Source organism: Gigantopelta aegis, chromosome 6 (assembly GCF_016097555.1).
Source record: "Gigantopelta aegis isolate Gae_Host chromosome 6, Gae_host_genome, whole genome shotgun sequence".
In the NCBI taxonomy this organism is placed as follows: Eukaryota; Metazoa; Mollusca; class Gastropoda; order Neomphalida; family Peltospiridae; genus Gigantopelta; species Gigantopelta aegis.
In genome coordinates this window covers 82,663,256-82,681,198 of record NC_054704.1, presented here as the reverse complement: position 1 = coordinate 82,681,198, position 17,943 = coordinate 82,663,256, and the positions used below count along the sequence as shown (strand labels likewise).

The window sequence follows — 17,943 nt, the reverse complement described above, 5'->3', positions numbered from 1 at the left end:
CCCTCACCAAAGTTCCCTTGGCATTCCACCTCATGTCATTGGGGTCCACTTAAACATATTTTTTTGGATTCCCCACTGCTATGGCGTGTGCTGTAGTGACGTCACAACCTACGATGGTTTTACGATTTCGTAGCACTAAGATGGCTTCGAAAATATGGGCCCTGGTTTTCCTGCATTTAAATACGGAAAATACAACTTGACTTTAAGCCATATTGGTGTGAGGGAACATACAATCATTGTACACCAAGGTCACTAAAGTCCAAATCACCTTGTTAACAATTACGATAAATTATTTTCGTTCCAAGGTAACTTTATTATGCATGTGCAAAACATGGAAAATTATGTCATTTAAAATTCCCGCCGTAACGCAAACAGCCGAAACTTAGTCACGTGATTGAATCTTTTCTGTTCGTACAGAGAAAAGAGCGCATTACAAACTGCAAGATGGCGTCTACTGGTCAGCGATGGGAAGTTGTTGGGAAACCGAAGAAGCCTTTGACTAAAGTTTTAGGGCAGCATGCGCAAAAAACACAGAAAAAGAATTTTGTGAATCAAATGCCAAAAGTTGATATAAACCGTGAGTTATATAAAACGGAGACGTGTGTTTGTTTTTAATTAAATCATACCATCTGTAGGATGTGTCCAACTGGCACGTTGTCTACGTCATCAGTTTATTTTATTTGACAATTTGAAAAACATTAACACATAATGTATTTAATAATAAATATTGTGTACAAATTTTCTTAATGCCTAAATGAATTTGTAATAATGCTAAGAATAAATATTTGAAAAAAAACAAAAATTGTTGTATTTAAAAAAAAAAAAAATTCAATGACACCCATTCCTGTCAATAGTGTCATATTATAATAATTTTAAAAAATAAAGATTTCAAATATTATAATGTCAGATAGCAATAAATGTTCATAGATGGTTAGTTTTGATATTTGTACTGATCTTATGTAGAAATTTCCTGTCACAGCTTCATATTTGTATTTAACATTGTTTTGTGGATTGTTTAGATATTTTCAAAGACTGATCCACTATTTTGTCGAAGTTGTAACAAGTTTAAAATCTACATCGTCAATGACTCATACAACTAATGGGTCATTCAATAATTATGTAAAACAAAATTTGGAATTTGTTTTATGACTCTCTTTCACCCAGCCCACCCCCATATTTGGTAATTAACACAAAGACCAGACCCACCTCTAAAACTGCATCATAAATCAGTACACACCACCATCCCAGATTTCCCTGACAATGTTATAAAAGTAAAATTTTCTGTTTGGTAATAAATTAACATGTCATAATAAAAAATAATTGACTGCTCAGCTAAAATGTTATATAATTTGGAGCCTTTGGAAGGACAGCTAAAATAATTTGAATCAATGTCTATAAGTTTAGCGTCCAATCTATATTTCTGTGTGAGGCCTTGTTAAGACTTTTAAGTGTTAAGTTGCACACTTGGTAGAGATGAGATGGGTTGCATTTTGTCAAAAAACCCTCTAAAGTCAGTAGTGCTGTGCAGAATTACAGATCTTAAGAAGCTGGATCCGTTAAAACAAGAGAGGATCAGACCTGGTATATAATCCCATCATGCAGCAAATGGGTCTGGTTCCAGAGGGTATGAGATCATATCAACAGCACTATTTCTATTTAGAGTTGGGTAGTTAGTCTTCAAATGCTGCTACATAGTGCTAGGACAAGTATGTCAAAAGCACCTGAAGTGGCACAGGCAAAACAAGGCACATTCTACTATGGAAAATTTCAGACTGGAACATTCAATAATGGGATATTTAACATGATTTATAAATCTAATGATAGTGTCACTGTTTTAAACTTTTAGCAAAAATCTACACTGAAGTGAAGTTTTCAAGTGTTAGGCATCCACTGTAATGTACATGGGTTGTTGAATCTTTTTGAAATAAAAGGTTAAAGCTGATGGTTTTATTTAACTCTTATCCACCCAGCTTTCCAATGTAAAATATGTAATTTTTAAGTTTAACCAACATTATTCAATCTCAAATTGTAAAAAAATCACAACTAATTTAACACTATTTTGATGTGTGTCATAGTTAGAGGACATATTAGTGAGTCTAATTACCAAAATAAAATTTACAGAAGAACTTATTCATATTTAAAAAAAATAGTTTTTAAAACCCTACGACCCTTCACTTTTCACTTTCAATTGACAATGAGTAATCCATCCATCATCTACTTCAAAGTCTGTATTATCAGTTATGTTTTAAAAGAAATAATTATACAAATAGCGAGAAATCGAACCCATATGCGCGTTACGTTGTGATAACAACTGAAATACAAATACCAGTGAACAAAATACACTCAACGTGTTCGAATGTCATTCTATTATGTTCTAGAGTTCACATAATCAAGATAGATAACTCCTGTGAATGTTGACAGTTGTGTTTACAAAGACTGGTCGCCCACAGCATTTTTAGTTTAATTGTCAATGGATACCAACAGCAATTTTGAGTCTGCGTACAGCAATTATTTTTGAAAGTGACTTACAGCAAATACACATGACTGAATGGTTATTTGTCTGTATGTAGACATATTTAAAATGTACAAGTGTTAAATACTGGCAGATAATGTACACCAGGTGTTTTGCTGTTTTCAAGAAGTTTTACTGTCGGCATTAATTTTTATCCAGTGGCACAAAAGTGCCTTTGCTAATGCTCCCAAACCCACAACAATTTACATCTTAACAATGACATGTACTGTCGTTAAATTTAGCCCTGCTCACTTTCAACATATATACTCACTTTTAATGAGTTGCAATTACTCTACATTTTGAAATATTTCTGTTATACAAAAAGATAGTCAAGAGAAAAGTTATTTTTAACATTTTTCATAAAAAATTAGTATTACTTGAGAACAGTGAATTTCAGTAGCCGCTTACCCAGATCATGTAAGATAATTATTGAATTGTTGTTAATTGATTATTGTATATTTTAGCTCCAGCTCCGGAATCTAAAACTCTTTATGATGCATTTCTGGAAAAAGAAGCTAAACCAGAAAAAAAGATGAAAGAAATGACAAAAATCAATAATGATACAGGAAACAAAAAACCTGCACCAAAAAAGAAAGTGGATCAAGATAAGAAACAGAAGACTGAAAAGTTGGAGGATGTCATCGCTAAAGTGAGTACATGAAAAAACCCCAAATACTGATATTATTACATGAGCTGGTGTTGTTTGAAACGGGTGTCAATTTTGTTTATGAGAATAACAATGTTTTAAACTACGAAATGATAACAAAGTATTAACAAATAGAGATTATTATACAAGCTTGTGTGTCATACAGATTTTACGAAACGGGTGTCAGGATTTTTGTATTGCTCGAGTGAGAGAGAATAACAATGTTTTACCCACAACTAGAAGTAGACGACGAAATGATGTCATATTTCACATGCAAAGTCTTAGCTAGGCCTGGTGAAAACGACGTCATGTTATGACATTGCTTCCAACAATTACGTCATTACATTTGTTATTACACATGTGCTTCGTATGATAGTTATTAACTCGGTTATGTTGAACCATGTGGATAATAATGTGTTTTATTTTACCAACTTGACTCTCATCAAGTTCAATACATTTTAACAACACATGCATGTGATTGTAAATCGTTTTCATTACTAGAATGTGGAGATAGCTACATTTAGTACAACTAGATATAAACATTTAAACATTTTAGTTTTAAAAAAAAAAACTGCTGTATTTTGCACATGGAGAACCTTGTCAGTATTGTCAGAAAGGTCAAAAAGTAGTTTAAACATTACTGTATGCTAAAAACATTGTTTACATAAATATTAGTGTTCTCTTATTTTACAGATTGACAAGGAAGATTTGCAGCTGATTATTAACCAGTCGCATGAAAGCTTCCCTGATAATCCTGACGTTTGGCTCAAGGATCTTGCATCGTTCTTGAATCTGAGACTGGAAAACGTTCTGGAGAATGACGAAATGTTCAAGTCTCAATCTAGTCAACAAGCCAAAGGTTTCTTGACATGTCTGATACGTTGTTACATTGCTTACCATGATCCAGATTGATATTACAATATGTTAAACGAAACAAACTTTAACTTTTGTTACAAATACCATTTTTGAAGTTTTATTGTTTTCTTTCTAAATAATAATTGAAGTTTGTTAAATAATTATGCTTTTTATATTTACATTTATATTAATATTTTTAACATACTACAATTTGTTTTACTAAGGTTATATTTATAGTTAGATGTAGTTATTTAATCTAAGTGAAATTAATTTTGTTATAAAACCTCATAATATCATAACCTCAAATATTTAAAGGTCATTTGGATTTTATAATGCTTTGAACATATATGAATGTTAAAAGGAGTAAAATCTCACAATATAAGTGTTGAGGATACTTATTTGTGTCGATATAACAATGTGAAATTCTTTAATTTTTCAGACTTCCCACTGTGTAAATTCAACAAGGGTTGTCAGGGCGTAATATTTTCTAGTCTCAGAAAGTGTTCTGCCGACACTCTTGAACACCTCTTCTATCACTGTGTGCAGTCCATGCTTGTCAACCAAATGAAAGGTGAATTTGTGGTCTCCATTTGTCTGGTTTAATTATGTCTTGCTGTGATCATTGTTAGAAAATATATTTTGGCATTGTGGTTTACAGAAGAGGGGGTAGGGTTTTAAAGGGGGTTTCTCATTTTATGATTTGTAGTAATGACTTACAATGACTCTAATCGTAACATGTGAACCCTGAAAAATCATAATGACTTTTTAAGGTTATACATGTTATGACAACATTATAGAAATTATAACATTTTCTATTCACTACAGCAAATCACAAACTCTCGGCGAATCAAATCACATTAAAGTACACCCAACAAGAGTTCAGTTCCTTTATGGTTTTCATTTGTTTACAAAATTATGAAAATGATATGGCTCAGAATGTGGTCGTTATTTTTCTTTATTGCCTAATATCGGAAAGCATTTTACATTCATATTTTCTTTATTTCAGTGGAAAATATGTATTTGATTATAATTTTCAGCATACTATGTTTAAACTGACGAGGTTTGTAAGACTTCGCAGAATCTTATTATGTGGCTTCTTCCCACATGTTAGGATTCAAATCTGTACTACAAAAATCATATGAGAACCACTCTTAAGCAAAAGACAGAAAGAACTGAATCTGTGAATTCAGTAAGGCCCCATCTTCACAGTAGCAAATTTACAACATTTTGTTTTGAAGTTTAACCATAATGTGTGTATGGTATGTAAGTGGATTTGGGCTATTCTTCATATAATGTGTGTATGTTATGCAAGTGGATTTGGGCTGTTCTTCACATAATATGTGTATGGTATGTAAGTGGATTTGGGCTGTTCTTCATGTAATATGTGTTTAGTATGTAAGTGGATTTGGGCTATTCTTCATATAATGTGCTATACCACATTTAGATTGTAATCACACCAAATTTAAAAATGGGAAAATATTGTGGTTTGACACTTATTGAATTCAGTGTCAGTTGGTTAGTTAGTTTGTTTTGTTTAATGACACCACTTGAGCACATTGATTTACTGTAGATCCTGAAATTAATGCGTCTCATAAATTAGTGTGAGTGATGGTCGGAAGACTAAAATGCGATATGAACTTAATGCGAGTGGCCTCCATGTGAAATATTACTTTCCTAATAACACAAGTTTGTGTTCTTTTCCGTTACATCCGAGTTTGAGGCATCTTGAATGAGAACAACTCACTAACATGTCAGTGTACACATCAATTAACCTGTTCTTCATATGCCGCTGTGTAACATCTTGAGTGTAATAAAGTTCTCTTGTGTCCCATGTAAGATCAACTCAAAGCATATTTTTGCAGCAATCATTTACCTAACGTGTATAGTTACCTAAATCTGGCTATACATTAGCATACATGTACCGTTACAACTGTATATTCCTAAGATATGCCAACAAAGTTGCAGCGAACTTCAACAGTTAAAACTAAGACATGGCCGACCTTAGGAGTAGCATGCTAAAACCCATTCACGTGCGATGCTTTTGCTTGACTATTGGACAGTTAGTCTGTCTTGCCTACGATGAATTGTGCTCCAGTTGTTTTATAAATGTATTAGAATTTTAATTTTTGTTTTAATAACATGTGACACATAGCTCATGGACTATTGCTGGACAAAACAGAAATAAATGCTTCATATTATTAATGCCAATAACACGATCTTGCATTGTTTTGCATTAATATTATGATAGCATTAATTTCAGGATCTACTTTATTTATCATCGGCTGTTGGATGTCAAACATTTGACAATTGTGGCATATAGTCCTAGATAAGAAACTCGCTACATTTTTCCAGTAGTAGCGAGGAATCTTTTATATGCACATCTCATAGACAGGATAGAACATACCACAACCTTTGATATATCAGTCATGATGCACTGGCTGGAACAAGAAATAGCCCAATGGGCCACTGATGCGGATCGATTCTAGGCGACCACGCATCAGTCAAGTGCTATACCACTGGGCTAAATCCCGCCTTGGAATTCAATGATTTATTTGTATGATGAGAAAGAAAGAAAGAAATGTTTTATTTAACAACACACTCAACACATTTTATTTACGGTTATATGGCGTCAGACACATGGTTATGGACACACAGATTTTGAGAGGATACCCGCTGTTGCCACTACATGGGCTACTCTTTCCGATTAGCAGCAAGGGATCTTTTATTTGCGCTTCTCACAGGCAGGATAGCACAAACCATGGCCTTTGTTGAACCAGTTATGGATCCCCGGTTGGTGCAAGTGGTTTACACCTACCCATTGAGCCTTGCGGAGCACTCACTCAGGGTTTGGAGTCGGTATCTGGATTAAAAATCCCATGCCTCGACTGGGATCTGAACCCAGTACCTACCAGCCTGTAGACCAATGGCCTAACCACGACGCCACCGAGGCCCGTTTGTATGATGAGATGTAGCTAACCAATGTCTTATTGTTTCAGGGTTGTCAACATTTGGTTACAGGATTTTCCTGCAGGCTCTGGCTTTCCATAAGCCAAATATTGCTCTTGCCAAGATTCCTCAGGTTAGAAAGCTATTGAGGTTTTATGAACAAAGTAAATAATTTTTATAATGTGATGAAGTACAATTTTTGTATCTATGGAAATGAAAGATGGTCAGTAATAATTTTAAAAAATATAAATTTTGTCATTTACCACATATTTTATTTTAAGTAACAATATAAAAAAATTTCTTTTCTCTATTTTTTATATTTTTTATCCCACTTCTCCCTTTTGATTCTTTCCTTTGAATTCCATCTCGTTTCTTCTATCTTTCAATTTTTTTTTCGTTGTCCACCTCCACATCCCATTCCTTGTCTATCCATCCACAACCTGCTTGTCTCTTATGGCTATCCGTGCCGCACACAAGTGATAATGTCATGATATGTTTTGTTTTCAGTATTTGGATTTATTGAAAGTTCACCAAAATCGTCCATTGCGCTGTTTGTCCATTCTGTGGGCCATGGGTCAGTGTGGAGTCAAAGATCTGAAGTGTGGCCTTACAGGTAGGACATGGTTATTTACAATAATTTTATAAATTATGTTATAATAATAGTAGTACTAATACAGTATTTAGAGTGTTCATTAGTAGATAGCAAGTGATGATTTGAAAATCCCCACACATTTACAGCTTGCAATTACACATTTTAGTACACTCAATATTTATAGTCTACTTTTCTATAGGTGCCTCCTACTTTCAAAATTAATAAACCAAGTTTCAAATATGATGGGATAAGCAGCAAATGTTGCTCAAAATTCAATAGTATGCTTTCTTAATTTTCAGCAGTGATAATACAAATCATAACCTTTATTCAATTTTTCTTTCAAGTCTTCTTAATTATTGTTCAGAAATTACATTTTTGTATTAGTCTAATGAGGTGTCTTAACATTTAGATAATTTTTAGAATTGCTCTAAATTTCTAGTATTTGCTTAAAATAAAATTTTGAGAGGCACAAAATGAATTTCGAGCCTTGATAAATCCCATAGTCTTTAAGTTCTGTACTTAAAACCGGTCACTTTGTATAATGTTCATTGATACAACAGTCAACACTTGAGACGGGTAGCAGTTGCTTGTGTGATCAGTTGAACAGGCATAACTACTAAGATAGACAGTAAACATTTAAAAAAAATATGTTTTATGTTGTATAAATAAATGTTATAAGCTTGACTGACTAAACTCGATTGTTTTGCAGTGTGGCTTGGTCTGATGTTACCAGCTCTTGGTGTTAGATGGGTTGCATCATTTTGTGTGGAGTATCTTGAAAACCTCTTCAGGTATTGTATGTTGTGTTTTAATTAAAGGCGCAGGACCTAGTTTCAGCCTGTAAAAATGGACACTTAAGTTTAGTTAATCTGCAAACCTGAAACACAGTTGGATACGGTTATAACAGAAAGAAATTGAAGTGTGTGATGTTTAAATGGGAAATTACCATTTGAAATAGACTGGAGCTTGTCTTGATAACCAACATGCAATTTTAGAATTATAAAGAAAAAAATGCATTTTGGGTCATTACAGATGTACAAAAATGAATGTTCTAAATAATACAATGTAAGTACATCTTATTTAAATCATCAAAAATGGCTTTAATACCAGTAGTAAAAAAAAAATATGTCGGATTGTTTAAAAACTAGGGTCTGTCACTTTAAATGAAAGGATGTAAACCTTTTCTGTAGATATGTTTTGTATTAGCTGGACTGATGACAATAGTGGTCAAAATTCTTATATGAAAACCGATACTAGAAGATGAACTGTATGCTCTGCCACAAGTTTACTGTTTCACACAAAAGGCATTCAGAGTTGTAACTTAAATATACATCCTGCACATGATAACTAACATAAAAGGCTGGGGAAGAGATAAATGTTTGAATGTTGTTCATAATAACTCTGACAAAGTGTCCTATTATTGCTGCATCATTGACCTTGATATGTGCTGTCTTCTTGTGTCAAAATAGAAACCAAATACCCATGGTTTAAAATGTGCTGAGTTGCTATACAAACATTTTATTTCATTTCTTTTAAAACGGACATCCAATTAACTGGAGTTGCATGCATGTTAGATTGAATAATTGTATACTACTTTAATTATTTATATACATTCACTCCTAAAGGCATCAAAATAACCATGACTAGTAACCTATGTACATGTTACGACAAATTACAATTCCCGTAACAATTCCTTCACAAACACGCTAATACTTTTGTCATTCATTTATATCATTGTTCTCCTTGTACTGATACTTGTATGTGTAATTTATAGTTAAACAGCATTCAATTGATCAAAATTTAGGCAGTGATATTTTTGTTCCAAATATTTTGTGGAGAGCGATGAACTGTTCTCTACCTGCTTTACCTCCAGGTAACCCAATATCAGTGCCTGCCATTGAAACCATATCTCTTGAAGTTACAATATTCTGCCTATTGGTCAAGCTCTAAAGCTACATTTACTTTACTTCTTCCTCGTCCAGGTGGCATAAAGATCATCGGTCCTCGGCTGGCGCTGTCACAATGAGGGAATATTTCCAGGTTCTAGACATTGTCTTCACCTCAACAGCCAACATCCAGGGCGACTTGAAAAAGAGACTGCAAGCTCAGTATCCCAAAATAAAGGTAAACGGGTTGGAAGTTTATTTCTGGATCACAAATACATTGTCGTTCAACGCCTGAACTAGCATACAGTTAATTCAAGTTTAAAAATTATTCATGGCATTTCAAATGACTTTGTAATAAATTTATGGTAACTTTGATGAAATGGTTTGAGATAAATGTCTGAACCCCAGATTTGCACGATAGTTGAAAAAAGAATAACCCAATATACCTTTAAGACTTATGTTGTGTGGCACAAACAGTGGAAAAGTAGTATTCCAAGGTTTGAATTTTACCATGGCACTGTCTGCATGTGCTGTAATTGTCCTCTTTACTTATCCTTTGCCTCGAAAATTGGACATTGCTTTGGCATAGTGCTCTACCAATAGATTCCATGTTGTGTATACATCTTTCCTTGACTCAAAGCATTGTTTCAGTGATCATGTAGAATAGAAGATTTAAAAATATATTTTATTTATAATTTTTATCAACGTGGAGATTATTTAAGTTTTGTTTGGTTTTGAGAACTGCATGTATGTCCAATTCTGTATTCTGTGGTTGTATATGATTAATTACAGTATCTTCGCCATTTTGGTTTTCAGGCCATAGCTTATGGTGAGAACCCAACAAAAACAATGAGAAACTTTTTCCCCTCCTATCTTTCAAGACTTAACCAGAGTTGCTCAAAACAGTTAAAACAAGAGGTAATCTATTAAGTTGTTAACATTTATAATATTTGTTAAATATTTAGTTTTCATTTTGTTGAAATAATATGTTATATTATTCATGTTGGTCATGACCTGGTAGTTTCAAGGACAGTTTTTAATTGAAGTAGCTTTTATTTTCACAGGATATTTAAATTAATGCTAATTACTTAGACACCCTAGTGAGAGATCATTTTCATCTCCACAGTACACTGGAGATCACTTTTCAGACTTATGTCTGATTACTCCTTGAATATGACCTAAGTGAAGCCAAAGATAGCAAATTGTACTATATTAACAAATTAAATGTGTTAAGTTGTTTCATTAAAACATTACATTTCATCAAATGTTTTTAGCTTATTTCCCCCAAAAACATTATAATTTTTTTTAATAATGCACTGGTTGGAGATCATTTATCTTTAAAACTTGTTGTTTCCAAATGTATCTAACTTGATTTAACTCATTTCCAGTAGATACTTGTTTACACATTGAACGTGAATGTTCTTTTGTTTTACGTGGTATCTTGTTTTATTACAGCTGTTTTCCTGCTTGATAAACTGTTTGCTGACGGACAAACATACATTTGCCACGTGGTGTCAGATGTACACCAGACATCTTGCGCAGTCAGGGTAACTCTTTTATGCCACTCCGTACTGGATGTTAAAGTAATCTTTCTGTAACCCAACTAATTTGTAATAAGTATTGTAATATCTATGCAGAGTCATACACTATGCAAATAGTTTTTTTCTTTAAATTCATATTTGCATAAACCAGAAAATAATTTCACTCAGTTCTGAAATAATTTTGTTTTTTTACACATAATAAATTTTATTTAAAATCCCCAGTTTGCTGGTCTGTGCCACAGTAATTCTAAGCACGATAAATGATAGAAAATGATTAATGAGTTTGCTAACTGGGGAGTTTATTTCAAAGTTAATATTGCATACAAATTAATAGATTTATTGTTTACATATTTTTTATAATACCATTTCAGTATGCTTCTTCAACATATCATTGAAAACTGGAACAAGCTTGGTGGAAAATTTGATAAAAAACCTTTAAGGGAGACGATTCGTTCATTTTGTGTCACTAACGATGAGATTTTTGGTGTTCCTGGTCGAGCCACCCCAGAAGGCTTTGATCAGTGTTCCCCAGCCTGCAAGGTAAAATGTCATTACTAGTCTTTCTCGGTCTGCCACCTGTGTGTCTCGGTCTCTCTCTCCAGCATTCTCGGTCTCTCTTTGCCTGCCTGCCTGTCTATCTCCAGCATTCTCAGTCTCTCTCTGTCTGCCTACCTGTCTCTCTCTCTCTCCAGCATTCTCTGTCTGCCTGCCTGTCTCTCTCTCTCTCTCTCCAGCATTCTCGGTCTCTCTCTGTCTGCCTCTCTCACTCACTCACTCTCTCTCTCTCTCTCTCTCTCTCTCTCTCTCTCTCTCTCTCTCTCTCTCATTCGGTCTCTGTCTGCCTGCCTGCCTGTCTCTCTCAGTCTTCTCTTCTCCCCCTCTCTGTCTCTCTCTCACTTTCTCTCACTCTCACTCTTTCTCTCTCTCTCTCTCTCAAATGTAAAGCCACATGTTGTGGTTTGAGGGTTGGAATAAAGAAAGGGCAGTTAACATAATGTGATAATTTTAAAATAATTCCTCACAACCCTGAACTATCCAGTTTAAATGCCAAATAAATTAATATTTAAACAGTAAAATGATTTTTCTAAAAATATGTTGTAAAAGATAAAAATCTGCTTCTAAAAAAAGAAAAACTGTCACAGAACACCTTCGTCAGTGTCGTGGAACAAAAGTAATGAGCTTAATTTATTTTCAGGAGCTGCTGCAGAAAATGAATCGGAGTCCATTTCCTTGGTTTTTCTTCATATTTTTGGGAGTTACTGTCCTGGGTTCAGTGATCATCTATGACATGTATACAAGCAAAAATGTCAAAGGTAATTTAAAGTACTATTGTTTGGGTATATTATTCTTAAATAACATTGTCATCTTATGTTGTATCTAAATCCTATTTATATAAACTGCAAGGTTTTTTTAGCACATTGATAAAAGTGTATTTGTCAACACGTTTGCCCATAAATAGTGAGATAAAGGTATTAATTTTTAATTAAAATACTTTAGTGCTTAGCTCAATGTTAAGTTTTCATGTTGAATTCACTTCTCACAAACAATAACCTAGATCATTGAAACTTGGGTTTATAGTTGAATCTATGAATGTTCATCTCAATTCGTTTTTTTTTATTTTATTGTTTTTTTTATATAAATACATTTACATTAAAATTTGTTTTTATTTAAAAAATATTTTAAGCTTTTAATAATTTGTTTGACATGCATGGAGATGAATATCAGTGGAGGTATTTGTGAGTAACACTGAATAGTAAGCTAATGGTAAGCAAGACATTTAATTCAGTGGAATTCTTGTCGTTTCTATACCACAAAGATTAGAACTCTTACATTGTGATGTTTTCAATGGGTCTTCTTTTCTTTCCGTTTTCAAAGCGTCACGCACTGTGATGTTTTTGGAGAAATATGGCATTCTGGCAGTTTTGGAGCAGGCATGGAGGAAAATACTAACATTTATTTCTGCTGTGGTTGCGTGAGTAGAATTTGCCACAATTATCTCTGATTTTGTTTAACACCATAAAGCCCGTTCATGCCTCTTCCTATAGGAGAATCACAAATAACTGTGGTCTTCTACCTTAAACTTTATGAAATTCTTTCTGAATATGCTTTTATTCCTTTTTTTTTTTATATAATACTGTTAACAACACCTACAGACTGTTAACAATAAAACAGGACATAATGTACCACTGTGGTCTTCTACCTATATTTACGTTGTTGTCATTGCATTCAGTGGCAGAGACCTAACCTGAGGTGGGACGGGTGATAGGATCTGGGTCATCTTTGTGAATCCGTCATAGTTTTTCCCATTCCAATCCATTCTCGTGACTGGTATATCAAAGGGGTGGTTTGCAGTGACCTCTCTGTTTAAAAATATACTAATTGAAACAAATAAGGTAACACGCAAATAGTAACAGCAAATATTGACTGCAGCCAGAAACGTCATCCATAGTATCAGGAAGTCAACTGTGATACTGGCAATCAACCCCAGAGTACTGACATCCCACGTTATATCTCTGTATTTTATACGGGGCGGGACAGTCTGGTATGGATCCCCGACAATGAGCCCGTTGGGCTATTTCTCGTTCCAGCAGTGCACCACGACTGGTATATCAACGGCTGTGGTATGTACTACCCTGTCTGTGGGATTGTGCATATAAAAGATCCCTTGCTGCTAATCGAAAAAGAGTAGCCCATGAAGTGACGACAGCAGGTTTCCTCTCACTGTGTGGTCCTTAACCATATGTCCGACACCATATAACCCTAAATAAAACATTTCCTTATTTCCTTGTTCTTCCATATAACCGTAAATAAAATGTGTCGTTTAACGAGTGTGTCGTTAAATAAAACAATTTCTTTCTTCTTTCTGTATTTTATACAGGTATAAGTAATCTAGTTGAAAATTAAATTTGGTTTCTAATACTGTGTGTTCCTTTATTTATTTCAATCAGTATATATCTTGGTGCTATTTGGTAGAAGTAACCCATGTTGTGTCTTTGGGATTCCTCTCACTATGTGGACTGTATGTTAGACACCCGGTCCCTGATCTATAATTGAAAAGGTAAGAGAAATGAGAGAAGTTTGATAAATATAGGCGGAAGTGAACATTTATCATTACATAGACTTTTTTTTGTTTGCTCCACAGCTGGCTAAAGTTTAATGTTCCAGTGTATTACAACACCACCTGTCAAACTGTTGGTCCATATTTGACCTCTGCCAGAATCTGGATGGTTGAAACCTACATCTACATCATGGAGGTCAGCAAACCGCATCGGACATGGATAGCAGTAAAAACAACTCAAGGAATAGAATGGGTGAGATAATTTAGACTTAATTCCATAGAATCGAAGAGTAAAACATCATGGCACATCTAATCCAAAGTTTTCAGATGGTAGAAAAAGCTTTGAAAGAACGTTTCAGAAAGGTTTTACATGTATGTCATTAGTGTGTTGAATAGCTGTCAGTAGAACACTAGCCTGAGGTATTTGGGTCAAATGATGGAATCCCCCGAGCCCTCAGTGGACCCATTGTCTAATTGTGTTTTTTTTCTGTCCCAACCTTTGTCCCACGACTGATATATCAAAGGCCGTAATATGTGCTGCCCTCTATTTGGTAAAGTGCATTTAAAAGATCCTTTGCTGCTAATGGAAAATATAGCAAGTTTTCTCTGAAGACTGTAAAAATTATCAAATTGACATCCAATAGCCGATGATTAATAAATAAACATGAACATTAATTTTTATTTTTCAGATCTATGCCTTGTCGCCGGATATTTGGAAAATGATTTCTCTGCACTTGTACAACAGCTGGGATTTTATTAAAGACTATACGCACTGGGTGTGGAAACACATATTTCACATTGTTCTGTTGGCATACCAGTGGTTGTTAGAAAATGTTTTAGTGTAAGTATGTTCTTCAAAAGCTTAAGTGTCATTAATTTCTGGAAAGAGTAATTTTCATGCCATATCACTCTTTTAAAAAAGGCATATTTAACCCAAATGCCTTTAATTGGACTGAAATTTGGTATCTCGATATTCAAGATAATAGCAGTGTTGCAAAATAATTTGAACCACTTTTAATCCGCTTTAAATCTAAAAAGTCAGAAAATATATTTATAATGAATGAGTCATCAAATATATTAGTTGTTGGTGAAAGAGAAGTCGGTGCATTTGGGACTTTAGTTCTCACTAATATGGGCATAAACAGGTTGTTGTTTTTTGTCTGTGCTGTGCACAGCAAGGTCTTTTTACCAGTGACTAATATTATTAACAGCTGCTTAGATATTCAGAAATACATTTCAAGTTATTGTTATCTCAAAGCTTAACATTTTGAGATGAAATGTTTTAAGTCTGCTTTTTTTACTGCTTATTTGGGGCATGAATATTTTGGGAATAGCATTTATTGTCTTGATTTTGGTGCAAACTAAAGTCCTAGTATTGGCCTTGCTACTGAACTGTACACTTTACGATGGAATAGGTCCTGGGATCAAAACCCAGTATATATTAACTAACCTGATTGCTTAAATACTGCACTATTGATACAAGTTTTACAACTATACTGACATCCAAAAGAAACTATACCAATACTCTTGAGAGACTACTGAAGAAAACCCTAAATATGTTGCTTGGTTAATAAATATATATATATTCATGAGAATGGTCTTCTTGGCATGTTTAAACATATTTAACCACTATTTCATTTCCTTTATCCGAAGTTTCTTTTGGACATCGGTATTATATATTTTATTATACAATGTCAGATATTCAGTAGACCGAGATGAAACTTTTTTGGATCTGGGATTCTGAATTTTTAATCATCTGGAGCGTTTCCAGATTTTCACTGTAAATTTAGCATATTCTTCATCCAAAACTGATGATATGGGTTGCATACATTTTAGACTATTATGCAATATTAACCCTAGGGCTAATCTCAGTACCTGACTACCAATATTACAATTTCCTGATTTTTGTTTTTGTAACCCACTTTCATTTAGATAAGAGTATAGATAATACCCCTGCAATTGCCAACAGCAGTGCCGTGTAGATTGGCGTCGACTTTTTCATTCGCCACAGCACTTTTGTTTTTGCTGTAGGCTATATTAGAAATTGTTTTCACAGTATGTTTTTTGCCATGGACATTTTTTTTATTGCAGGGGTTGCCTTTAGATTTGGTGTTGGATTAAGGAAAAAAAGGTCATTGGCATTTCCCCACATATTAAAAAATAGATATGCCCAATCATTAACAATTCCTTTTCTGTTATTAAGAATGTATTAAATAATAATACCATATTTCAGTATTTTTAATGCTCATTTTACTGAACTTATTATTATTATTATTTTCATTTTATTTTCAGAGGTCAATTTAGCCCAGCAAATGTACAGGCAACTATTTTATGGACTTTGACATCACTGCAGAACCATGTATCGACTATTGTTAACTGGTGCAGTACATTTGTGGCAACGACAAGCAGTAAATAATGGCAAATACAGTTTAAATTATTTTTGTGCTTCAGTTTGGTCTCCAAAAGGTGCATGGTATATAATTATTCATGAAATCTCATATCCATGGTTACCATATTGCATTGAAGAATGGGTTTCTTTGCAAACATGTCAAACCAAATGTAAAATCCTAATATTGTTTGTCAAATTTAGTCTATAGCAAATGTCCCAAATACATAGAAAACCATTTTTGAGTAGAGTGCTTTAGTATTAAGATCTTCCCTTATGTAATAAAATAAATTATTTTTGGATAATTATTACTTTTACAGAATTTAATGGTAGAACTTTCACCATTATATTAAATTCTGCACATTTTATGCTGTTTGACATTGTAGTTTTTGTAGAACAGATTCAAGTTTGGAATCCTCCACTGTGTATTGATATAGTATTAAAAATGCCACATTTCTTCATTTAATGTTTACTTGGTGTTTAGTAATAAAAAGGGGTATACCTTGTAACACCAGACCTTGTACTTCATTAAAAATTAAAATTAAAAAAATACTTTGTTTTTAAATCAGTGTGGTGTCCATGTGTTATATTAAACAATATTGTTAATATATGTTGTATTACATTAATATATTAATATATATTGTTATTTTATAAACCATATGGGTAATAAGTTGTATTAGGTGAACAGACCTACTAGTCATTTTTGAGAGGTCATTGTAATTTCTTAACATTGAGAAAGTGTCCTTTGAACAGTTAGTGTACCCTACCTTCTTCAAAACCACTTTGGGATGTTTGATGAAATATCACATGTACTGTGCATGTTATATTTGTGTTACTGTAATATTTTCCAGGAAGGAAAATTTGTTGAAACTTGTTCTATGAATGCTCATTGTTTAAAACAGTTAAATATAGGAATGAAAGTATGGAAAAATAATTTGAAATACTGAAAATGGTCACAAAGCTATGGAGTATGCTTGACATTAAAATTAAAAGTTTTAATAAAACATAACATTTGTTGTTGTTTTTACTGCAGATAGTGTACCGGTAATACAAATTACCAGGGGGTGGGGGTTAATTACATCAATTTGTTACGTTGACATTACAAATTTAATATCCACCGCAACGCACTTTGTGAGAGATATCAGTCGGTTTATCCTAGTAGCATATGCTACGGTCCAGCGATGATGTACATTTATTTTCCTCTCATGTGTGCAAAATATATATCCTGGGAAGGGGGCCCCGCGTATTCTTAAAGGTAGGGTCAACTCGAACAAGAGCCTTATGTGTTGAAAAGATGCATACCCGGACCATCAACACATACTGACACATTAGCAAATGAAAAACGCGTAATTTTAGAGTTAATAAAAACCATGATTATTCCTGCTAACTGGGGGCAGCCATTTTGTTTAGTTTGGGGCGAAGTGAAGTCAGCTCCTGACCATCTCTTGTATGTACAGTGTAAACAAAAGCAGTAATTTTTGACACCACGCTTCTCTTTGATCAACCTGACTTGTAAAACAG

General features: G+C 33.7%; 1 protein-coding gene across 1 annotated transcript; it reads left to right on the top strand.

The window, feature by feature from the left end:
* The first annotated feature begins 417 nt into the window (after positions 1–417).
* LOC121374085 (transmembrane protein 214-B-like) lies at positions 418–17,426 on the top strand. Its single transcript, XM_041501001.1, has 16 exons — positions 418–577; positions 2,977–3,161; positions 3,852–4,017; positions 4,453–4,584; positions 7,010–7,092; positions 7,467–7,572; positions 8,261–8,342; positions 9,534–9,675; positions 10,254–10,355; positions 10,893–10,984; positions 11,350–11,518; positions 12,174–12,291; positions 12,854–12,950; positions 14,121–14,289; positions 14,726–14,877; positions 16,329–17,426. Exons 1-16 carry the CDS (start codon positions 445–447, stop codon positions 16,450–16,452), a joined length of 2,052 nt encoding a protein of 683 aa, XP_041356935.1. The 5' UTR covers positions 418–444; the 3' UTR covers positions 16,453–17,426.
* The last annotated feature ends 517 nt before the right edge of the window (positions 17,427–17,943 follow it).

Coding starts and splice junctions, on each gene's coding strand:
- LOC121374085 (XM_041501001.1), top strand. CDS start 445: ATGGCGTCTACTGGTCAGCGATGGGAAGTTGTTGGGAAACCGAAGAAG. Junction 14,290..14,725: donor CAACTCAAGGAATAGAATGG/GTGAGATAATTT, acceptor TTTATTTTTCAG/ATCTATGCCTTGTCGCCGGA. Junction 14,878..16,328: donor TTGTTAGAAAATGTTTTAGT/GTAAGTATGTTC, acceptor TTTTATTTTCAG/AGGTCAATTTAGCCCAGCAA.